General features: G+C 39.3%; 1 protein-coding gene across 1 annotated transcript in view; it reads left to right on the top strand.

The window, feature by feature from the left end:
- The window catches only part of RXFP2 (relaxin family peptide receptor 2), a gene marked incomplete at its 5' end in the record, with an annotated part of 71858 nt that overhangs the window by 20088 nt on the left and 25919 nt on the right, over positions 1-25851 (top strand). Inside the window, 9 exons of the mRNA XM_005585595.5 lie at positions 3060-3137; positions 6370-6475; positions 7285-7356; positions 16298-16369; positions 16996-17067; positions 19177-19248; positions 20311-20382; positions 23493-23564; positions 24480-24551. Of these exons, the coding sequence (XP_005585652.3) occupies positions 3060-3137; positions 6370-6475; positions 7285-7356; positions 16298-16369; positions 16996-17067; positions 19177-19248; positions 20311-20382; positions 23493-23564; positions 24480-24551 (688 nt within the window). The remainder of the gene's footprint in view (positions 1-3059; positions 3138-6369; positions 6476-7284; positions 7357-16297; positions 16370-16995; positions 17068-19176; positions 19249-20310; positions 20383-23492; positions 23565-24479; positions 24552-25851) is intronic.

Consider the following 25851-nt stretch of genomic DNA (forward strand, 5'->3'; position numbering starts at 1 on the left):
AATCTACTTCAATACTCATATTTTAACTTTAAGGGGCTTTCTATGACTACCTCTTTATGGCTGGTAATTTGGTTCAGCTCCAAGAATATTCATAAAGTGGCCAGGCACGGTGGCTCATGCCTGTAATCCCAGCACTTTGGGATGCTGAGGCAGGTGGCTCACCTGAGGTCAGGAGTTCGAGATCAGCCTGGCCAACATAGTGAAACACCAGTCTCTACTGAAAACACACACAAAAAATTAGCTAGCCGTGGTGGCAGGTGCCTGTAATCCCAGCTACTCAGGAGGCTGAGGCAGGAGAATTGCCTGATCCCAGGAGGTAAGGTTGCAGTGAGCCAAGATCGCGCCACTGCACTCCATCCTGGGCAATGAGAGCAAAACTGCAACTCAAAAAAAAAAAAAAAAAAAATTCATAAAGTGTGAATGGGCCTAGCTAGAGAATTAACTGATAGAATGGACCTATACTGAGTGCCCACTATGTGCCAGGAGCTCTCCAAATTACTGGGACACAGTGAGCTTAAGAGAGACAAGTGTCTTGACCTTGTGGAGTTCACATGGATAATGTGAACTAAGATGATGATAAACCTGTATGTAAGGAATTAAATAATCTGAGTGATAAGTAAGGCAATGAAACAGGATAATGAAATAGAAAGTAACTTGGAGGGAGGGATACTTCAAGGACGTAACCAGAGAAAATCTTTATAAGATGATGACGCTTGGATTGAGAACTAAGAAAGAAAGAAAGAAAGAAAGAAAGAAAGAAAGAAAGAAAGAAAGAAAGAAAGAGAGAAACTATGAAATATTCTAGAGGGGCAGAATTCCAGGCAAAGGCAACATCAGGTGCAAAGGCCCAAGGCTGACTGAAACAGGATGATGTGTTTGATGGTGTATGACTCAAGCAGAGTGAACAGGGGTATACACAGGCAATGAAGGGGTAACCAGAGGCCAGATAACAGAGCATCTTATAGGCCAATTTCAGCTCTGTTTATTGAAACCTAAAAAATATTTTTCTCTGGAGGAGACTGATGCCAAGAGAGGCTGATATGTCTAGTTAATCAGAAAAAATCCTGCGTGTTTTCTCCCACAGAGAGCTACCTCTCTTCAGCACTGCCCAACCACCCACCAAAGTGGGGCAGCAAAGCCCACGGCATGCATCTCTAGAATCTTCTGTCCTGCCCCTGGGTACTCAGGCATGCCTCCCTCTGAGGGACACAGCCTCTGCCCACACTTCCCGTGGATCACTTCTACTTATTCTTCAGGGCCTGGTTTAAGTGTCTCCTCCTCCAGAAGGGCTTCCCTGGCCTCCCTGAAGCTGTATCACCGTTCTAGGATGGCCGCAATTTATCTGTGTTATCACAGCACCCTGGGTGTATCTGTATGCTGCACAAAGTAGAATGCCTTATCTTTTCATTGTTGTTGATGTTGTTTCTTTGTTTGTTTTTGAGATGGAGTCTTGCTCTTGTTGCCCAGGCTGGAGTACAATGGCGTGATCTTGGCTCACTGCAACCTCTGCCTCCTGGGTTCAAGCGATTCTCCTGCCTCAGCCTCCTGAGTAGCTGAGATTTCAGGCGCCCTCCACCATGCCCAGCTAATTTTTTGTATTTTTAATAGAGATGGGGTTTCACCATGTTGGCCAGGCTGGTCTGGAACTCCTGACCTTAGGTGATCTGCCTGCCTCAGCCTCCCAAAGTGCTGGGATTATGGGCATGAGCCACTGCGCCCAGCCCTTATCATTGCATTTATCTTCCTAGGTAGGAACTCCTTGAGAAGAGGCCTCAGTCTTATCACAGAGCTTAGAGCAGTAGAGTGCACAGTCAGTGCTTAGTTTTGGGGGCAACTCTCTGGATGCCAATGGGCAAGTTACTCAAATTCTCATCCTTTCCTCTTTGCTGCATGGGAACCAGAAGCCGTGAATGTTTACCCCATGAGGATTTCTGAACCCAAATTAAATAAAGCAAGTGAGGTAGCATCATAGTAGAATTATTGAGAATATTAATAAGAAATAGAAATAAAGATTCCAAGGATCAAAGCAGACTGTGGGCAATTATTTTAATTTACTTAGGTATTTGTGTGAACTTCAGTATCTTACATTATAATGCATATTTTATTATTTTATAGCATATACTGAAATAACAATACTTCACAATTAGGCCTCCTTTTTTAAAAATATGATTTATCAAAAAGAAGAGGAAAATTTGGCAAATAAATTATATGTACATATGACAAATTGACATTAATATATGACAAATCGAGGAAATGTTATTTTTCTCAGCAGGACTCAAAAACCTTTATTATTTATTTATTTATTTGAGACGGGGTCTCCCTCTGTCACCCAGACTGGTGTGCAGTGCCGTGATCACTGCTCACTGCAGCTGTGACCTCCTGGGATCAAGCTATCCTCCCACCTCAGTCTCCCAAGTAGCTAGGACTACAGGTGCGCACCACCACGCCCAGTTAATTTTTTATTTTTTGTAAAGAGAGGGTCTTCCTATGTTTCCCAAGCTGGTCTTGAACTCCTACATGCAAGTGATCCTCCCATCTCAGCCTCCCAAAGTGCTAAGGTTACAGACGAGCACCACTGCACCCAGAAAAAAGCCTTTAAGAAACTTTGCCCTTGCTTTATTAAAAAAAGTCGGATGACATAAATGTTATCAGAACTCAATAATATATCTATCAAGTATGTTTCTACATATACAGCAGGATGCACGTGACAAAACAACATTCAGATATTTTCTTCAGAGGTTCTCAAAGTTAAGGTCAAACGTGGAAAATGTCAGTATTAGAAATAGTTGATATTTTCCAAGACATTTATATTTATGTAAAATAATTACATACTTGCATTGCAAATTTTATGGCACATACATTTGGTGTATTTTTCATGTAAAAAAGGGACACCTTGCAGATGTTTGCCTGACTTTTTCTCCCTTACTATGTATTTAAAAGATCAATCATTCTAATACTTAAACATACTTAAGTTTAAAATCATTATCAAATTGTTCAACTTTTGTAAGACGGTATTTAATTTCTAGAATAAGTGACACATCTCAATCATCATTTCACAGGTGACACTAGTGGATGGGCGACCATATTTGGCACAGTCCATGGAAATGCTAACAGCGTGGCCTTAACACAGAAGTGCTGTAAGTGGTTTTGATTCAAAGACAGTATCAGCTTTGTGAAAAACATGATTTGTGATGCACAGATTTATATAGAGGGTAATGTGACAAATTCCCTTTGCAATTTCCATTTTAGTTCAATGTATTTCACTGGCTAACAGGTCTGTTGTCTGCCTGTGGGACTGGAAAGATAGAAAAAAGAAAACAACCATCTCCGTTTATGCTATTTTCATGCAGTACTCTCTGATTGCAAGAATATATAAGTATTGAATAATTGTGACTCATAGTAAAGTTCTTATTCCTTTTCATTATTTTCTTCAAGAAAGATGTTAGGCACTGAGAGGACAACGATGACTAAGACGGAGTTCTAACCCACAAACACCTCACATGTAGCAGGAAAGACAGTTCCTTACAAAAGCAGTGATGATATAATATTATTGCTAAAAGGGAGGAATAATGTTTGCACCAGGGAATGGGGAAGCCCATTGGAAGAAATGATGGCTGTGCTGAGGGTGGGGAAAGATTGCCAGAGAGGATAACATTTGAGATGGACTTTGAAGTCCTTGGATGGAGGAAAGCTACGAGGTGACAAGACGAGCAGGGGAGCAAGATCAGCAAAACACTGGGGTCGGAAGATGCGCAGCAGGCTGCAGGATGCCTTTTCACAACCATTCTGAGTGCATGAGGTGGACGGGCAGGAGCTGAGCCTAGAAGGCTGGGGCCAGCCCATGAAAGGTTTTGGTGCACACATTGAAGTGTGGCCTCTATCCTGTAGATAGAATTTTACAGGGGGATGTGTATATGTAGAGACATAGATATATAATTAGGAAGATGAATGTACAATTACATACATTAGTATGTATATGTAAATATATGTATATAACATATATATATCAAATACTACACTAACAGTATTTTATGTACTTTATAATACCAGTTTATAATGACCACTTATATACTTTATAATGCACAAGAATATTCTGTATGAAAATTAGAAACTAAAAAAGGATAAGATTAAAAATAAATACAACCAAAAGCTCTACTATTTTCTACCTAACCCACAATGAGTCGTCTTGCCCACATCCCATTTTCAAGGTTACTACTGTATACAACAGGCAATCATCATAGTTTTGGGCCTAATGTTTGTTTGGTTTGGTCTTATATTTATTTTATTTTTTAATGAGGAGGAAGAGCACGTGATCAGAAATGTATGTGAGGAAGATTATTTCATTAGAATTGCAGAGAATGAATTAGAGTAGTGAGTCTCAGCCATGGCAACAGTGCCTGCAAAGAACGTCTGACAGTGTCTAGAGACTTTTTTTTTTTTTGAGACAGGGTCTCACTCTGTTGCCCAGGATGGAGTGCAGTGATACAATCACAGCCCACTGCAGCCTTGAACCTCCCAGGCTCAAGTGATCCTTCCACCTCAGCTTCCTGAGTAGCTGGGACTACAGACATGCACCACCATGCCTGGCTAATTTTCATATTCTTTGTAGAGATGGGGTCTTGCCATGTTGCCCAGGTTGGTCTCAAACTGCTGGGCTCAAGCAATCCACCCATCTCAGCCTCCCAAAGTGTTGGAATTATAGGCGTGAGCCACCCATGCCCAGCCTGGAGACACTTTTGGTCATCCTGATGGAGAAGGGTGGGTTGCTGCTGGCATCTAGTGGGTAGAGGCCAGGGCTACTGCTGAATATCCCACAGTGCAAAGGACAGCCTCCCAGGACAAAGAACGATTGATCCAAAATGTCAATCATGTTCAGATGGAGGAGAAAGAATGATGATAAAAGAGATACTGGATATTATATTTATTCCAATCCCCAGGAAATGCCATTGAAAAGACTGAGGTAGAGAGAGATGCAAAAGGCGTTTCAGAAAAAGAATCCACAGAGCCTGGGGGCATGATTGGCTTGCAGGTGATGGAGGGTAAACAGTTAATGCTCACATTTCTGGTTTTGGCGACACACCCAGCTTGACCCTATGAAATTATTCTATTGGTAAATAAGTTTCCAATCACAGGTTTTCAATTTAATCATATAAGCACTATTTCAATGGTGGTTATGTCAATAAATATTGATATAAGCATATGAAAGTTATCTTTAGGAAGTTGAACTAATTAACATATATGTATAGACAACATAAAATATTTTCAAAAATTTATACACTAAAAGCATCTTTTCCATTAAGTATATACTCAGTAGAAGTTTGTTGGCTTTACTAATAAAATTCAGTAAAATTTATTTTTAAAATAACATTTGGATAAGAGTGATCTAAAAGAAGCAGGGCAACTAAAAAGAACTTATAATTACATTAAAAGAAATAACAAAATAAATTCAAAAATAACTCTCACATTCTTAGCTCTATCATACAAATATTCATAGGCTCAGAGGAGAAATCAGACTCCAAAAATACTCTCTTTCTCAAAGTCTCTCTCTCTCTCCTCTGCCCTCTTCTCTATCACACACACACACACACACACACACACACACACACACACAGAGTGATTGTCCTATGGACCAGTTTGGCCTGGCTTCTCCTTAGATTTCTCACTTCTTTACATGCCATTATCTTAGTAACTATGTAAGTCCCTTCAGAGTACATCCTGAATCCTTTCTTCTGAACGCTTCAGATAGCTAGATCTTTGGTTATCTCAGCTTTGCAGCTTCTCTATAACTTTTACCTTCAACTTTCAACTTCATAGTGATGAAAAACAAAGAACCAAAATGAAGGAATATCTGGCTGGATGGATTTTAGTAAAGTGCCAGTGTTGTTATGGTAGAACCTGCATCTCAGTCTTCTCATGGTTCTTAGGGAAGTTTGAAAGAAGAAAAAAATTGAATCTGATTTTAAACAAAAAGCATTTATTGAGCAACTATTTTATGGTATTCAAATGAACTGAACTGACTCAGTCATATCCATTAAGAATTAATCATACTAATGTTTTTCATTGAAGTGAACTTAATCTTGCTTCACTAGATGAGTTATGCTAGTTAACATTTTGTGCGTTTTTTCTAATCACTTGGTAAACGTCTCTAAAATGACTACTAGAAGCTAGAACTGAGATTAACACATTAGTCTACATTTGAGTAGGAGAGAATTCTTATTTACTTTTATTAGGGGCTGAATGAGTTCATTTAACAGATGTAAATTTTATACATTCAATGAAAAGAAAACAGTATCAGTTATTAAAGGCAAAGTCATAATTAAAGAAATGTATTTGTTTGCTAGTGAAATCTTACTCTTTTTGTCCCATTAGTTCTAAAACAGTATCCACAATGCTGTGACTGCAAAGAAACTGAATTGGAATGTGTAAATGGTGACTTAAAGTCTGTGCCGATGATTTCTAACAATGTGACATTACTGTGAGTAAAACTTAATTATTGGTGATATTTGTCCCTATAGTCACATGAAAACCAAGGAAAAAACCAATAGTGTTGCGTGTGTGTTAGCAAAATAATAGAAACTCTGTTTAACACTACCAGTCATCAGATAATTCTCCATGCTTCCTATTCAGGGGGAAAAAATGATTTACACCCTGTATGTTAGATTAGCCTGGATCAGTTAACTCATAAATGTCTGTGGGCCTGGAGTTCTTATTTTCAATTGTTTTCTGATTTATGTATGATTACTATTGTGCTTGTGCTGAAATGTTTTTGTTTTTAAAAAAGGAAGCACGCTTACTTATTCTATGCCATTTTTAACATTGGTAATCTATCCAAGACTGCAAAGATATAAAACATCCATGAAGCTAGCAGATATGTTATATTATGCAAAATTTTCTGTACTTTGCATAAAGTTATTGAAAGCCTCAGGAATGTGCATTCATGTCATCATTTGGGCATGCAAGAGTGGGTTGGGATCTTTGGTTGGTTTTTGGTTTGGTTTGGTTTGTTAATGCACCCAGAGAGTAAAAACAAAGAAGTTAAATCACCGTGGACTTTCCAGTCTGCTATACTAACTAGATACATTTGTCAAATATTTACAAACCACTTTATTTTGCTATATAAACTTTTCATTCTCCCATAAAAAATTTTTAGTTATTGTCATGTTCAAGTATGGATTAGTATAATGGACATCATCAAATATTCTTTTCCCAAGCATGTGGCTTCTAGGGAAGAGCTGGGTTGGTCATGAAAATCCATAATGAAGTTTGCTTTACATGTTATTTTAGGTCTCTTAAGAAAAACAAAATCCACAGTCTTCCAGATAAAGTTTTCATCAAATACACAAAACTTAAAAAGATGTAAGTAGCCATTAATAGCATATTTATTTTTTAAAAAATCCTTTTGGTTGTATAAGATGTTTTTGATCTAAAAATAAAATAAAATATCAAGCTTTTTATCATTACATTTATGTTTCTAAATGTAATTAAGATTAGAAAATAAAACATTTAAAAGTATGTTATCTTTCCATTTCATAATTTAAAGGAGCTGAACCCATTTTATTTAAACTTTTTCAGAGAATTAACTTGGAGTCGAGGTAAAACATCTCAGTAGGAAAATACACAGTTCTATTATTTTCCTCAAGATATTGGGAAAATGACATTGCACATTCAGAGGCACTTTTTCACTTGAAAAAAAGAGTGACAGCATAAACAAGAACAATCAGATCATTTCAAATACATAATGATAGGGTACAGACATCCCCCAGGGTGTTAGGAGTGAAAACACGGGAGTTGTGCAATCAGTGATATTAACATATCTGAGTAAAGAAAATGCCAATAAATAGGACATGATCAGCAGAGAAGGTATTCTGTGACAAAGAAGGGCCAATATGCTTCCAGAATCATCCAAGAAAGAAAACCGTGAACTGTGAAATATAATCCCTAGAGATGATCTCTCTTGGAGGGAAGGATGCACCACAATTTTCATAAACAATTCCTTTGCTTTGATTCCCTACTAACCAAGCAACCTTAGGATGATGAATTTAGTTTCCCAACGTCTTCATTTTAAAGTATTTGAAAAGCTGCATGGCATAGAGAATAAAAGCATTCCTGTAAGTGGGATGGGATGCTTTCTATTCACATTTATAAATCAAGAATATTCAGGTTCGTGTATCAGTCATTTGTAAGTTGGATCGGTGTCTGTCAATCCCTCTGGGCCAGTCGCTCTGGGGCGCTGGAGGGGCTACACCTGCTGAGATGATCATTAGACTAGATAACAAAATTAGCAAGAGAATGCTGTACACTCTGCAAGCCCCCTTGGCGGTACCATCATCTTATGTGTTATCCTTCAGTATCCAGCATAGAGGAGAAAAGTTTCTAGAAATGTGAAATTTGTGAAAATCCAGGAATAAAAATTATCTGAATCTTTGTTGATACTGGGCACACACATTTGGTTTGAAATACCATCAAGGATTTTGTGTTCCTGAATTTAGGTACAGATTTCCTCATACAAGAAAAGAAGTAGCTACTGGAAGTCCACGAGGTAGAACCTTGTGTGAATATCAATACTCAATCATACCTGGGTTTGACTGTGGCCTCTGTAAAGCCCAGCTGCTCTCAGACCTGTTGCTTCATCCTAAAGTATGTGGGTATGTGGTCATGTCATTGTCACACTAGAGTAGCTATGCATTGACTCTGCATGTCCAGATTCCTCTAGAGAGGAAATTCTAACCACACTCTTCCTAGTCTTCCAATAAATCCCTAAAATCACAACCTGTTCATTAGATGAATCAATATTGTCTTTGCACTGCCTGAATAACACATATGGGAGGAAAAATAGCACTAGCAGAAAGGAAGGGAAGAGATTTTTTGTTTCAGAATTCTTGTTTCATAGCAATTGAAATTCTATTTTCTAGAGTCATAGAAGTTTTAAGAATTTCTAATTAAATCTTTTCATTATACACGAAGTAACTAAAGTCTGCAATGGTTAAATGACTCACCTAAGATCTACAACTAGTAAGTGGAAGACCCAGAATTACAGCCAATGTCTTCTGATGTCCAAAGTAGTGCTTACTTTACCATAACAAGAAACCTTAAGAGGGAAAGAAATTGTTCTAGCATTCAACTGAATTTCTACCAGCACAGACTGTCCCACCCCATGTAGAATTCCCTTGTATATGTTTTGCCCCCTAATTTTGGGCACACTGACTTCTGGGGAGGGAGCGGGGTCACCAGAGGCTCAAGCAGGAGGGTTAAAATTAAGACTTCTCAGGCCATGTCCTTCCTCGGTCTATTAACCTATAACTGTGTTCTATGCCAGTATCTCCCTCTGCGGTCCCAGTCCCTGCTAGCCCACTGAAGAGAAGAATATAGAAGCAATTTAATAATTCAGGTCCATAATTTTCCAAGTGAAAAAAGATAGAGATTAAACTTTATTGCCAAGATTAGCTAGCAATTTCTCCAAGTAAATGTTTAATTCTGCTTTGTCAGAGAAAACAGGCACCACATCATAACCTGAATATCACCTGACAGGGCTTCTCTCCATGCAAGCTGCTATTTGATCGTTTGCAGGCATTAATTTTCCCAGAGACTAATAGAAAAGAAGTTATGAGACTCTCATCAATAAACATTCATCAAGTGTTTATTATATGTAAGATAAAGCCCAGGGGATAAAACACAATTGCTTACAGTCATCTACCACTTTTTAAAGTTTACAAAGAATTCCAATATTTGGAATATTCATCCCCAAAGTCTGTGAGGTGGGGCAGACATCGTTACAGCAGTTTCAGGAATCAGGAAAGCCACTTGGGAAGAGAGGTTGTTTGCCCAAAGTCAGTCAGCTGACAAGTATTAGAGACTGGCCTCAAACCCAAACCTTCTGACCATGCTCCTTTGGAAGCCCACCCACATAGTCCAGGCTCAGAATGTGTTATTATCAATGAAACCACCCAGTAAGTAAACTTTGATTTGAAAATAACTCAAGTTCTTTATACTCAAATATCCTAGAGCAGCTCATAAGCTCAACAATGCTTTCTTAAATCTCCTTTCCTCCCCATCCCCTTTACCCACATTCCTCAACTCCTCCTGCTCTTTTCCAAACTCCCAGAAAAATAACCCCCAGCAGCAGTCCTACTTCTTGTCCCTCCTGTCCATCTACTCTTACCTTCTTCTTCCCAATCCTCATACAATGACCCAAATAACAAATGTGGCAAATAACAAACCATCCCCAGGAAAGGATGTCAGGGGGAGGAGGAAACCAGGTGGGCCTCAGTCAGAACTCTTGGTATCCGGTAGAAGGAGAGCAGCAGCTAGCAAGATCCACATATTCATTTACTCCTGTGATGAATATTTATTGACACCTACAAGGTGCTAGGCACCAAGGATACAGCATGAACAACACCGATGAAAAGCCACAGATGAAGTTAAGCTTGTGGAGCTTAATTTCCAATCAAGAAAGATAGTCAATAAACAAAGTTTAAAATATACAATTTGTTAGGTGGTGGTGAGGGCTAAAAATCAACCAGAAAGAGGATTAGAAGGTGCTGGGGAAATGGAATTTCAAACAATTCACTAATAACTTTGTTCACATTACCACTGCTCAAGGTGCCTCTAAAGCTCCCCATCATTCCTAAATTTACCCCCAAGAGACTGCTCAGAACACATCTAATCGGTCTTCTACATACGTCTACAGATATTTAAGACTAGCTGTCATCACCCTCCACCACACCACGAACCTCTTCCCTAAGTATCCTCAGTTCTTTATATTCCTCCCCAAAGGACATAGTTTCAAATCTTTTCATCATTCTGGTCACAATAATCTGCATATGTTTGCCTACATTTGTCTTGATGGGTGACATCTAGAATAAATACACTGTTATCACTGTAACATGACCGAGGCAAACAGGGAAGAACTCACATCCCTTTCCATCTGCACTCTATATGCCCTATGATTATATTGCTCTTTTGATGATTTCTTGATACTCTTAACTCCTACTGATCTATAATGTCTAATCCCATGCCCCATGTGTTGCTGCTAAGTGATGTGTGTGCTACATCCTGTACTCATGCACTTAGTATTTGAGAGGTAGTTGTGGGTGCTTAAATATATCCCTAGTCAGTTTCATCCTGTTAGAGTCAGCTTTTCTTACCGGAGAGTGAAGGTCTTTTTGTGTTTTCCATCATAGTCATTACTCCTCTCATAATTATGTCATCTGCAAATAAGATTAACTATGTTCACCCAGGTCATGGAGTAAAATATTGAAGAGAACAGCACCAAACTGTCTTTCTATATTCCTTCATCACCATCCTTCAGATAAGAATATGTATCATTCTTTCTTTTGTCCATAAAAAATTATAAAACTGTTTGATCAGTGCCCAGCAGACATGTAACAATGTTTATCACATAGTTTTGCACAGTCTTTCAAAGAAGAAAATGAAGTTGGTCTACCATGTGGTTTCTTGTGAACTGTCCTGGTCACTTTCTCTTTGAGGCATAGACAAAGTAGCATCATATTCACCTGTTCTATGATCTTCCCAGGACCAGCATTGAGCTCATCCAACCACAGCTTGTGAAACCAACTTCTTACCTTTTTGAGAACTTAAGACTACATTTGCCATCTTTTACTTTCCAGCTGCTCATCCTTTCTCTGGATTCCTCAGCAATTGACCATAATTTGATATTCTCATTTTTTGGCATTTCTCAATTTCTAGGAGAAAATTTCCAAACTAGAGGGCTTTAATTAATTTTGATTAACACCTTCTACCATCTTGGGCTTTCACTGAGCTGCCTGCCATATAGCCTTTCCATTTCTTCAATCCTGAGACCATCTTCTTTGATCCAGAAGACGGGAACAAAGTAAGAGTTGAGAAATAAGCAGTTGTTCCTTTTACATTATCTCATAACATTATAAAACAGGTTCCAGGAGGCAAACTGAGACTTTCCTTAAGACTTTCTTGCTTCTACAATAAAACTAGATACACATTTTTATTGCCACAGTATTCTCTACTGTTTGAGTTTTGCACATGACTCGGGTCAACTACAATTCTATTTTCATGAAGCCCTCACTTTCCCTCTTGAAGGAATAACTCTCTGACCACCATATGCTCCTCACGGGCTGGACGGCCCTCCTGGTTCTCTCTTAGTCTACTGAGGCCTGTGTTGTAGCATACCTGGTAAGAAACCCACAAGGATTAATGAGTATTTGCTGAGTGAACGATGGGTAGGACTAACATGTAGAACTAAAGAGAAGGTGGGGAGCATCTTCACCAGGGAAAAGAAAGAAACATAAGTAGAAACGTCCAAAGGATGTTGAGAAGAGAGTGAACAGGCAGTTTGCCTAAAGGAAAGGCATCCCCGCAGCAGATGATGGAGCATATGCCGGAGAGGTCACTGAATCATCATGATTGTATGCCAGCTAAGACATCTGAATTTTATTCTGTTTCAGCAGAGAACAGACATGCACAAATATGTGTTTTAGACTGTATTGAGCTAATAAAGTTAATCTGCATATTTAACAGATTATATCCTATGACAGGGGTATCCCCAGACCCTGAATCACGGACGGCTACCGGTCTGTGGCATGTTAGGAACTGGGCTGCACAGCAGGAGGTGAGTGGCGGGCGAGCAAGCAAAGCTGAGCTCTGCCTCCTCCTGTCACATCAGCAGTGGCATTAGATTCTCACAGGAGTGTGAACACTATTGTGAACTGCACATACAAGGGATCTAGGTTGTACACTCTTTAAGAGAATCTAATGATAAATGTAATGCACTTGAATCATCCTGAAACCATACCCCCTCCCCATCCATAGAAAAACTGGCCAGGCACGGTGGCTTATACCTATAATCCCAGCACTTTGGGAGGCCGAGGCAGGTGGATCAGTTGAGGTCAGAAGTTTGAGACCAGCCTGGCCAACATGGTGAACGTCTCTACTAAAAATACAACAAAAGCATTAGCCGGGCATGGTGGTGTGTGTCTGTAGTCCCAGCTACTTAAGAGGGTGAGGCAGGAGAATTGCTTGAACCCAAAAAGTCCAGATTGCAGTGAGCCGAGATCTCATCACAGCGCTCCAGCCTGGGCGACAGAGCATAATTCTGTCTTAAAAGCAAAAAAATAAAATAAATAAATAAAAAGAAGAAGAAAAATTGTCTTCTACGAAACCAGTCCCTGGTGCCAGAAAGGTTGGGGACTGTTATCCTGCGAGATCCCCAAATTTAATGTCAAGGCAGTCTCCTGTCTGGAATACTCTGAATATTCACAGCGGAGTTGAGGTCATTTAGGCATCCAAAAAAAAAAAAAAAAACACAAAAAAAACCAAATTCCTAAATCAAAATTAAATCTTAATTGCCAGATGAATAAGTGTTGCTTAACTGATCTGAATGCTTTTACTATTGATCAGTTTATTCATTTTAATAATCTTTTAAAATGTCAGGCCTTTCTAAATTGGGGGTGGATGCAGTTTCAAATGACCTTTCAGAGAAATAAAATACAATTTGTGGGATTGACTATAATACTTTATCACTGCTACCATGGAAACAAACAGCAGTTCTCCTCCTTATTGTAACAAAAACTTTTTATAAATTAGGAATTCCTTCTTAATCTGGGTTCTTGTTAAATACAATCACTGGCAACAAAACGAAATTCAAGGTGTCTGCCTGGCTCTTGAATACAAAATGGCACATTCAAAAATAGCCTATAAACATGCATGTCATTAAAGCATTTATTTGCTTTAGTTTTGGGTACATAAATTCCTGGCATTTCTGCTTGAAAAGTCCTGACAGCTGAAACAGCAGGAATTCATGAACCTGTAAGTTATTCTTAGAAAAGGCATTCAGTGTAAAGTATATTAAATGGGCTCATATCTCAGCTCTGAATAAAAAGAGGGCACCACTTGCCAAGTTGTCATGTTTCCAGATATCCCCTCACATTCTTTAAGCTACTATTCTGCAAAGAAGACAGCAGAGACTAGAGGATGGAGTTCAAGTTCAGCAGCCTAAGTCTGAGACATGGAATGTGGGAGGGACTACAGTTCTCTACGGGGTGGCAGCCAGCCAACTAAATAGAAGATGAGAAGCTCTTCATTATGTAAGAGTTTGAGTTTTAAGTGATGTCAGTGAAGGGAGATAGGTTGTACACATCAGATGAGTTGTGTGGATCATTGGTTTTATTCTTTCTTTCCCTTGACTTATAAGAAAAAAGCATAAGGTCAAATTCACAATTTGCAACTGCACTCATCTCTTCAAGATGTGACAACATGTAGGTAAAACATACATTCCATTTTTGAATTTATCATCCTGAATAAAATGTGAATAGCATTAGTTAAGTAGTGAATTGTATATTTAAGAGAAACTTCAATATACCTACAATACAGTATTTTGTTCTTTTTCTATTTTCATTTGCTACTGTAACATAATTCATCATATTAACTTTCATTGCATCAGTCTCAAGGCTCTGAAAATGCTAAAACAGATATTGATCTGTGTGAGTTCATCCTATTCATAGCAGAATCTTAAACCAAAAGCAGAATGTATGCTGCTCTGTGAAGCATCTCCCCACAGATATGGTACAGGGAATGGGGGTTAAGATGGCACAAGGTCACACTGGGTTTCAAGTTTACTTTGCAGGATTGAAATTGATGCTCTGCATATTACCACAGATGTAATGCTCTGTAGTGCCAACCCTTTGCACATGGAGGAACATAGGGAAAATGACAATGTTTGTAAAGTACTTGGGGTGAAAGATAGTGTTTGCTGATAGCTGGAAGCCTGCCCTGGCTTTTTTTTTTTTTTCCTTTCCAATAACCTTTATTTACTTTCATTTTCTTTTTTTAAATTGAAGTTAAATATATATAATTTACTATCTTTACCATTTTTAAGTGTATAGTTTAGTGGTAATAAATATTCATTTGTGCCCCTTCATCTCCCCTCTTCCTGGCCTCTGGTAACCACTCCGATCTTGGCTTTACCTGCCTCTCTTGAGGTCTGAGAGAGTCACTATCCTGGCACTCTTTTCTTTTTTTTTTCTTTTTTTTTTTGAGACGGAGTCTCGCTCTGTGGCCCAGGCTGGAGTGCAGTGACGCCATCTCGGCTCACTGCAAGCTCCACCTCCCGGGTTCACGCCATTCTCCTGCCTCAGCCTCCCGAGTAGCTGGGACTACAGGCGCCCGCCACCATGCCCGGCTAGTTTTTTTGTATTTTTTAGTAGAGACGGGGTTTCACCATGTTAACCAGGATGGTCTCGATCTCCTGACCTCGTGATCCGCCCGTCTCGGCCTCCCAAAGTGCTGGGATTACAGGCTTGAGCCACCGCGCCCAGCCATCCTGGCACTCTTATAACACAATCGTGACTCAGAGGCAAAGGCTGGGAGCTCTGCTAGGAAATAATCATGGTATAATAAAATTCACAGTATAGCCAGATGTCAAATGAGCATGTGATCTACAAATAGTTTTGCAGTAGACTATCATAGCAATGAAACAGCATCATGTAATAGTTTAGGAAGCAATTCAAACCAAAATAAGAGAAATGGAAGCCATTCAAAAGACTACGTAACAATTTGTTACTATTAGTGTAGGTATTGCCTGACCCTGAGAGCCTTCAGAGAATAGGAATTCAGAGCTAACTTCCCATTGTACAATGAAGACAGCAAATGGAAATTATTTACTTACATACTCCTGACAGTGCAATTATGGAATCAATACTGTATTGTTAAGTTGCTTCAGAGGTTAAGTCAGTCCTGATCCTGTGACTTGAAATTGGCATACCTGCCCTGGTTCAACTACTGATGTCCTTTGATATTCTGAGTACCTAACTTGCCTTGTCCTTCTCACTTTGCATCATGAAATAGAAAAGAATTAAAACTTGCCCTCTCCTTTATTCACGGGAATAGAATAAAGATAAATGGGGAGTTAAAGGTGCATCTCTGTGCACAAAGAGGAAGAAAGTCCAGCAGTGAGAGGCTGGCTAGTCTCACAAGGCCAGAAACTCCTACCCGTCAGAACAGGATGGTCACTGTAGTTCCAGTTTGCCAAAACAAGACTAGATCCTTCCGCAGACACATCACACCGGAGTTCAGTGGTATGAATCAGAAATGCCTCAATCTCATTGCACGAGTACTATGAGAAAAGCATTGGCTAGTTCATAGCCATTTCTCACTGCCAACATCTCCCCAACATGAGAATAGGACATTGTACTTTATAAGGCAATTTCATAGTTGTCTTCAGGTAAAGAAAGTGGAGAACATGTTCAACAACCTAATATAGTCCATAAACCATAATCACCTGACTCTCCTATCTTATTCCTACCAGATTTCTTCAGCATAATTGCATTAGACACATATCCAGGAAAGCATTTTTTGGATTATATAATCTACAAATATTGTGAGTAACTTTTTTCTCATATTGTAGGTATAATTTTAAGTAAAGACTAAAAGGATAGAACGGTACTTTTTCAAGCCTCAACTTGATCGTAGGGAAATGGGAGGAATAGGTTATCACAAAGTACTGAGATTAGTTACTACACTGAAACAATTATTAAAAGATTCCTACTTTTACCAGAAGACATATAAAGGTTCTCCTTAAGCTTGTCTTCTCTAGCTTGGGTCGCTTCTGCAATATTTTAACATTTTATTTCTTTTCTAACTCTTGATAACTTGCTATGTATTTTCTCAAAATGCTAGTCTACCAAGGATGTCACCAAAAAGGACAAAAGCAAAAATTGCCCCACATACTTAGTTATTATACCCTTACAATCTAACATGATGTAATATCCCAAAATATTTTAGGACCACTTTATCTGCCCCGGCCCTGGTGTTGTACACACTGGGCTTGTGGTTATCTGTACCTTCTGGATACCCCTTGAATTTGCCCCCTTTGCTCATTCAGCCGAGTGCTTTCAGACACAGATGTCCATATTCATAATCATCATCAGTGACTCCTATTCTAATTATATGTGACTAAAATGGGGTGTTGAGTTTGCCTAATTAACTCACCCATGCTCTTTGTAGATATCTCAACCACAACCGCATCACAACTCTCAGACCTGGAATATTCAAAGACTTACATCAGCTAACTTGGCTGTAAGTACTCTAATTCTTCTTTCTCCATAAAGGATCCTAGTCTTGATGATATACAACAGTGCTCATATTGTTTCCACTGTTTGACATATCTTATTTTTATACTTACTTTTCTGATTGTCATATAATCTGCAGAACTTTACCCAGGCAATTCAATGTCATGTCAAGTAGTGGTTATGTGAAAAGAAAGCTGGCCAAGCTTCTTTAGGAGGCCTTCTGAGCCCTGCAGTAGGCTTGCTAAGCCATCCATCCATCCAGTGCTCACCAAGGGCAGGAATCCTCAACCACAGGACTACTGACATTTTTGCTCACTTAATGCTTGTTTTGGGGAAGGGTAGGGTGGAAGGTCAGAGCATGTCCTGTGCATTTTAGGATGCTAAGCACCATCTGTGGCCTCTACCCACTAGATGCCTGTAGTATACCCCTTCTCCCAAGAGTTGTGACAACTAAAAATGTTTCCAGACATTGCTGAATGTCCCTTGGGAGGAAAAATTGACCTCTGCTGACAACCACTGTACTGAAAATAAGCAAGTTAAGAACTTGTTCTGCTTTCCAGAGCATTCAGAGAGAAGTCTGAAAACATGATAGCTTGTGGTATTTCACCACTTTTCAGACTTAGCCACCAGCTCCGTTCCAAGAAACCTCACGTCAGATGTCTGTGCTTTCACCAGGAAAATACACAAGGGGCGGTTAGAAGGCTTTCTGTATTGTTTGCCCATTTTCTGCAGGTTGGCCTGGTCTAGTGGAAAAAGCCAGGGCCTCAGCTTCATCCAGGCCCTTCTGTGTGCCTTGCCCTTAGTCCCATGCTTAGTCTTCCAGGCAACTTTTCTTTTGTCTTTTCTTTTCTTTCTTTTCTTTTCTCTCTTTCTCTCTCTCTTTCTTTCTCACCCTTAGCCCCATGCTTAGTCTTCCAGGCTTTCCTTCCTTCCTTCCTTCTTTCCTTCCTTCCTCTTTCTTCTTTCTTTCTTTCTTTTCTTGCTTGCTTGCTTGCCTGCCTTCCTTCTTTCCTTCCTTCCTTCTTTCCTTCTTTTTTTTTTTTTTGAGACAAGGTGTCACTCTGTCATGCAGGCTGGAGTGCACTGGTACAATCTTGACTCACTGCAGCCTCAATATCCAGGACTCAAGCAATCCTCCCACCTCAGCCTCCCGAGTAGTTGGAACTCCACGTGTGAGCCACTATACCCAGCTAATGTTTTGCATTTTTAGTGGAGACGGGGTGGGTCTCACCATGTTGCCCAGGATGGTCTCCAGCTCCTGAGCTCAAGCGATCTGCCTGCCTCATACTCTCAGTGTTAAGATTATAGGCATGAACCACCGTGCCCAGCCCAGGCAACTTTCTTAATTTTCCTAGACCTCTTTATTTTCATCTGTAAACTATAATTCCTTTTCAAGAGGGATGTTGTGAGAATTATATCACATAACAGTTCCACAGGCAAAGCTCCTGGCATATAGTAGGTGCTTAATGTGTCTCCCTTCTCCCAATCCTGCCCTCACCAGCCACTGCAAGTAAGAGGAAACACAAACTGGCTTCACAGGCAACAAGAGGAATAGAGGCCTATTTCCCCTTACTCTCATTTCTTCTACAAAATACAGTTTAAAACAGTGGTTTGAATATGCAAATAGTTTCACTCTTTCACCCAGGAAGCTCCTTATGGATAGCATGACATCCATCCATTGATTTATACACACCTTATTTAATACATCAGTTTAACACCATGAGACCAAAGAACCCTCTGTGATTTCCTAAAAATTATATTTTTGTTCATCCTTCAGCTCAATCAGTAGGTTAGAGCATTTATGGGGCCAAATGCATTCAATACACAGAGTTTGTGCCAGACCCAGGTACCCAGAGGTGACAGATACAACCTGGGTCGTTAAGTCCAGCAGGAGGTGGAGGCAGCAGGGAGAAAGCAAAACAATCAGGATCCAACTTGATGAGTGGGATGGAAGCTGTAGGAATTTGGAGGAAAGAGTTGCTCCAACCACAGAGGGAAGGGACAGGTGAGCCAAGTATGGAAGCACACAAAGGAGTAAGCCAGGTGTTGAGGGGAGGCAGGTTTTATTTCACAAATGTCTCTAATATTGGAAATGTTTCTTGATACATTTTATCAGAATTCTAGATGACAATCCAATAACCAGAATTTCACAGCGCTTGTTTACGGGATTAAATTCCTTGTTTTTCCTGTAAGTATTCATCAACCTTTCAATATGTCTATCGACACATTGCAATGACATCTAGCACTAGCTTACAAAAAGAACTTTTAACAAAATCAAGCCCACAAAAATTTTTATTAGTCAAAACTTCTCCTGTGTTCCCAGCCACAGTTATTGTTAATATAACACTTTCTAGCCATGGCTCAAAGGGAAGAGCTGACCAGACTACGATGAATATTTTAAGCCTACTAGTTGATTTTTTTATCCCCTTTAATTTCCTTTAGTACTAAGGCATGTTTTTATTTGCAGTGGTTGACCAAAGGTAGTATTAATTTTCATATCCTAACTACTTTTATATTTTCTTAGAATCTCCCAGGAGTTCATTTCCAACTCCGCTTTTAATGGAGGAAAATGTGCCTTTGCCCAGCAAGACTCACTGAAACTTTCAAAATCTTTGTCCTACCAAGAGAGCTGTTCTCACAATAATATTTTCACTGTTTATTAATACACTGGAATGATTTATCAGCAGGGGATTATTATGTTCCTTTACAACTGATCATATAACATCATTATTTTTCCATTTGTCAAAAGGAATCACAATATCATAAATTAATCGTGCAGCTTAACATGCTCATGAGTTGTTTTCTTTCCCCAAATTTCCCCTACTGTCACTTCTCCAATTTAATGCAGTTTCCAATGTGGCCCTTTAATATTATAAATGATTAATGATGCCCTTAAGAAGAAACTTTGGATGTATGGCCCTGAAGTTTACAACCTGAAGTTTACAAGGAAAATTGCCATGAACTTCAAAATTATTACCCAATATATACTTTTGTTTCATCTCATAAAATTAAACTGTGTAACATCTGTTCTTAGGATATGTATCATACTTATGCATTCATAGTTTCTTTGACAACATCTGCTCCCTAATGTTTGCCATACATATATTTTAAAGACCATTTTGAAATAGCTATATATGTTCTTTATCATATTAATTTTAGCATGCAAGTTTTGAAATTTTAAAATAATAAAAAGACTGTCCTAAAAGTGTCATATCATTTTATTTCTAATTAATATTTTCTTTGTGTAAAGGTCTATGGTTAATAACTACTTAGAAGCTCTTCCCAAGCAGATGTGTGCCCAAATGCCTCAACTCAACTGGGTGTGAGTATTTATTTAGGAATTAATTTGTTATTTGCCCTGATTAAGGAAACTAGCCATAAAGTTAATTCAAGGTTACCTAGAAAGTCCATCTATAATTTCTTTCCCAAACCAAAATCTGATCATATTACCTTCCCAGTTTCAAAATTATTTGAGGGTTCCCAAAGGGTGAGGGTAAAGTTTGACCTTCCCTTTGAGCATCCAAGACCCTCATTTTCCATTCCTTACCCCATCTAGATGCTGTCCCTGACCCTCCTATGCATGTATCAAACTACTGCTCCTACAGTCAATTCCCTAAGCATATTGTTCCTTGGACTTAAAAAGTCTTGCTCCCTTATTCTTTTGGATAACTTAAACATTTCCTTCAAAAGACAACTTAAACATCACCTCCAGGAAGCCATTCCTGACACACAAACCAGTTTCAGCAGCCGCCTATGTACTCCCACCCATTGCATCATGTACAAAACTCCACCACACAGACCATTTTCTACACCTCATCCCTATCTCAGGGTACTATCACCATATAGTCATTGGGTTTATGTCTTTTTTTTTTTTTTTTTGAGATGGAGTCTCACTCTGTTACCTAGGCTGGAGTGCAGTGGTGCGATCTCAGCTCACTGCAAGCTCTGTCTCCTGGGAACAAGTGATTCTCCTGCCCCAGCCTTGTGCACCACAAGGCCTGGCTAATTTTTATGTTTTTAGTAGAGATGGGGTTTCACCATATTGGCCAGCCTGGTCTTCAAGCCCTGACCTCAGGTGATCCACCTGCCTCGGTGCTTATGTCTTCTGTACTGTTCCATAAATTCTGGGAAGGCAGAAACCTATCATGTGATTTCCTACCCCAGCATCAGGACAATGACAAGCACATAATAGGTGCTCAATAAGCCTTTGTTAGAATGGATGTACCAAACCATTTCTACTCCTTATTAGCTTTTAACCAATACCCATTTAAAACATTCATTTAATTTACGTCATAGCTTCACCACCATTACCCACCATTCCCTGCCACATACACCTTCACAGTCTTCTGCAGCAACCAGGATTGTCATGTCCATTGCTTTCCTGTTCTGTGAAAATGCTGATGGTACCACTGCTGGAACTCTTCTCAGTCAAATCATGGAACTCAAGACCCACAAGATGATAAAGTTTTAGTACTTCAGCTTTTGATCCTACCTGAACTAACTTCAAAATCTCTTGTTACAATACTATTAGGTAGTGTTGTGTTTATTTTCTGATGTTTATTTTTATGTATTTATTTAAATACATGCTGTCAAAAGGCTTCTAAAACAATAGAGGTCTCACATAAGTGTGCCACTATTAAAAATGGAGATAATGACCTGAACACCATGAGAATAAGAATAGGTGAAAAGAAAATACTTAGAAACTAAACAAGTGCATATACACAATGGGAAACACACAGGAAAGAGTAAAGGTAGCAGACAAATATCAGGGGCTCAGCATGCTCTCCCTCCCCAAAAGGGACATCAGTCAGCAGCAGGTGAGGAACCAGCCTCAGAGCTCAGGGTTCCTGAGACACTCATTTTCACAATGGGCTCCCACAAACACGTGGGAAAAAATAGACACGCAGTAAAAACACATAGGTAGCAAGACGGCCTGATTGCAACTGATAGCCTTTCAACACAGAGGGTAGGAAGCTGAGAGGCCAGACAGGAAGAAAGGCCAGACAGGAGAAAACCCGTTCTGGGGAGGGTTTTCCTCTTCGCTTACTTGCTATCAGGTTGGACAATTGCTCCCACAACCCCAAAGTGTCCTACTTCTGAGATCATGAAAAACATTTTTTCCATTCTATGTCACAATATTTGGATTTTTAGGAGAGTACGGTGTTTGTTATTTTTAATCACAGTATATTGTGTGAAAAAATGTACATCTCAAGTTCCTATACAAATCTCCAAGATAGTTTTAAAATGATATTTTCTTAAAATGACAAAGGGATTGGTGATTTTAGTGTGACTATGAGAAAAGTTCAGAAGCAGAAAAGTAGCTATTGCCATATTTGGGGAAGACTGTAAGGAGCTGACTATGAAGAGAAATCAGGAGACTTGGCAGAAAAATGGGCTGTTTCTTAGTCCTCTGCATTGCTTGAAACAGGAATATCACAGTGTTGCGAAGGGCACTGTCCGAGTATGTGGGATGCCACTGACCTGCAGAATTACCTGGCAGAATGAAATCTCCCCAGCAGTGCTTGTCAAACGTCAGCATGCATCGTAAACAACGAGCGGACATGCTGAGACACAGACGGCTGGACTTCAGTGCTAGAGTTTCTGATTCAGTCGGTCTAGGGCAAGAATCTGCATTTCTAGCAAGTTCCAGGCAGCGCTGAGGCTGCGTCCATGCCATTTTGAGCAGTGTTGCCCTTGGCATTAGCGTCCTTGAGGAATCACAGAAAGAGCCTGCACTTTGGCATCACACAGATCAGGATTCGCATCCTGACTCTGGTGTTCAGTATGTACAGGATAACTTTGGCCTGAGATTCTCCTTCAGCAAAACAGAGACAAAAACGTCTACCCGATGTTGGAGGGAATGTGAGGATGTAATGATCAATGACGCCACACACGGTAGTTAAGTGTCTAGGCTTCAGATTCTGACAGATCTGGGCTGGGTCATTTCTACCACTTACTAGCTGTGTGGTCAGAAGGAAAGTAAATCACCAAGAGCCTCAGATTTCTCTTATGTTAAATGGGGGGTAATAACAGCAATTTGGCAGGAGTGCTGTGTGATGAATGTAGAACAGCACCTGGCACCATAAAAGCCCAATCAATGGTAGTTTATGATGGGTTGGGCAATATTATAATTAATAGCATAGTGTTCAGCACAGAAAGACACCCACTAAATGTTAGGCTGCCCTTTCCTCAATTTTATTAACATTAGTTGGAAGGGAGAAAGAAGCATAATATTAGTTATGCTTGCAATATTAGTACTAACCTTGCAATACTATAATATTAGTACTAACCTTGCAATAATTAGGAGGAAAGCATAGTAACAACTGGAATGAAGTAAAAATAAACTTGAGAACTGTTTTAAAAAGTATCTCTAAGCAAATGATTTGTACAAAAAAAAAAAAATTAAAATTATCTTTCCTCCATGACTTCCAGGGATTTGGAAGGCAATCGAATAAAGTATCTCACAAATTCTACGTTTCTGTCGTGCAATTCGCTCACAGTGCTGTAAGTATACAATGGACTTCACTAAATGAGGGGAAACCCTATATATTTGGAAGTCAAAAAGAAAACATTGACAAAGAATTTTAAAGTAGCATTTTGTTTACAGCCTTGGTCTGACACTGCAGTGCTAGAAAATGCACACACCGATTTATTGATTTGGATGTTGGGGCTGAGCCTCAAGTTAAGGTGCCCACCCTTTAGGGACATCATGTGACTTCCTTATTTCTGTGCACCTTCTCAGCTGAACTGGGACCTGAAAGTTCCAGTTTCCTAACCCCGTGGTCACCAAGGAAGGGAAATAATGTATGTGAAAGTGGTTAGCTGTACAATGATTAGCTAATGACCCTTAGCATTTGATGTCTTTCTCCCTAAAGAAAAAAAAATCATAATTTCATCTAAAAGGAAAAACATCGAAAGCATTCTGATTGGCCAAAGATTCAGCCTCATGATTCTGATCGCTGTTTCTGTTTTTATGGGGCAGGAAGGCAGATGGTTTGGTCAATCAGTGCATTCGTGCTGGAAAGCTTTGAAACATGAGTGTTTTGGTTTTGTTTTAATGATAGTTTTCCACATTTAGTAAGCACTTAGTAATGTTTGTTGATTGGATGGGTGATTGGAAAAAAGAATGGAAAAGGAAAATTAAAAGAGACATTTTCTAAAATAATTAGATCCAAACAAAGTGCAGCTTTCTAGACCGCACTCAGGACCTCAAATTGCTCGTGACAGCACTTCCTGAAGAGAACATGGGGATGTCCACGGTGAGAAAGTCCCGCTTTAGGTTCCACTCTAAAAGATGCCTCCCTTGAAGACTTCAAAGGAGGCTTATACAATTCTGCCTGGATCAGTGGCCTCTCCCAATGAGAACTGATTACTACAGCAGACGCAAACCCACATGCTGATTCTCGCCATGTCTTACAGGTTTCTGCCTAGAAATCAAATTGGTTTTGTTCCAGAGAAGACATTTTCTTCATTAAAAAATTTAGGAGAACTGTAAGTAGCGTCGTCTACTAGGAAAATATGATTGCTTCTTCCGAGATTATAAATTTAAATGACTAGTGAGACTGCTTTGCCACTAGTAGCAATCAAAATCCTGTAGACTATTGGATATTAAAAATCAATTAAGAGAACCAACATTATCCTGAAGTCCAAAGCACATTCAAATCAGACAGTGGGCTTAATACGGATTTAGCCTACCCTAGTTACTCTACTTTTCTTTGGGTGATTTCTTACTTATGTGTGTTTGGGACTAAATGAGTTTTCCATGGCTTCTTAAACATAGGGATCATTTCTTTCTACTGGCTGGAGTATAGTTAATTCCCAATAAATGTTTGATAATGAATAACTGACTAACTGAAATAATATTAATTCGTTATAACTGAACAAAGGAACAAAGATGCTTACTACTCCTTGAGAAATTATGACTTATATAGCAGGTGAAGCAAATCCCAATGTTGAGAATGAGGGTTAGACTCACTGAAAAAATATTCAGAGAGCTCATGTGAATTTTTTCTGTTCAAATATTTGTTTTATGGATCTAAGCCTTTTAAAATCATTTATCTTGCTATTAACTCATTGCTCCCCACATAATTGTGTATCAACGGAAGTTAAAATTAAGTCTCTTACAATGCACATAGCAGTGATTAGGATAGAAAACTCATGTTTCTGATTGAGGCCTTAAAATGGAAATTAGTTTCTGAATTAACCTTTCCCCATTCTTTACACACTATTTTGAAATCCAGAAAGGACTGGAGAAAATAACTCAATAGCAGTAATCTAAAAATAACTCATGAATAATTAAGGTAACTCAATGTAATTAATGAGAATCATAAATCAAATCCACACATATTTATGAAGTGCCTGGTATGTGCAAGGTACTGCGTTAGAACTGAAAGAACTGAAAGTATGGTCATTTTATGGCAAAAACGTAAAGGCATCTCACCTGGAAAAGACTTCCTCTCAGAGCATTCCTTCCCAGGCTGTGGAGGGTGACTGTGGACTTGGGTTGCACGGTGGGGTGGAGGAATAACCCAGTACAAACAGAGGGGTTTGTTGTTTGTTTTGTTTTGTTTTGAGATGGAGTTTTTTGCTCTTGTCGCCTAGGCTGGAGTGCAATAGTGCGATCTCCATTCACTGCAACCTCTGCCTCGTGGGTTCAAGTGATCCTCCTGCCTCAGCCTCCTGAGTAGCTGAGATTCCAGGCACCCACCACCATGCCCGGCTAATTTGTTATTTTTTATTTTTGTATTTTTAGTAAAGACAGGGTTTCACCATGTTGGCCAGGCTGGTCTTG

The sequence above is a fragment of the Macaca fascicularis genome, chromosome 17 (assembly GCF_037993035.2).
Source record: "Macaca fascicularis isolate 582-1 chromosome 17, T2T-MFA8v1.1".
NCBI lineage: Eukaryota > Metazoa > Chordata > Mammalia > Primates > Cercopithecidae > Macaca > Macaca fascicularis.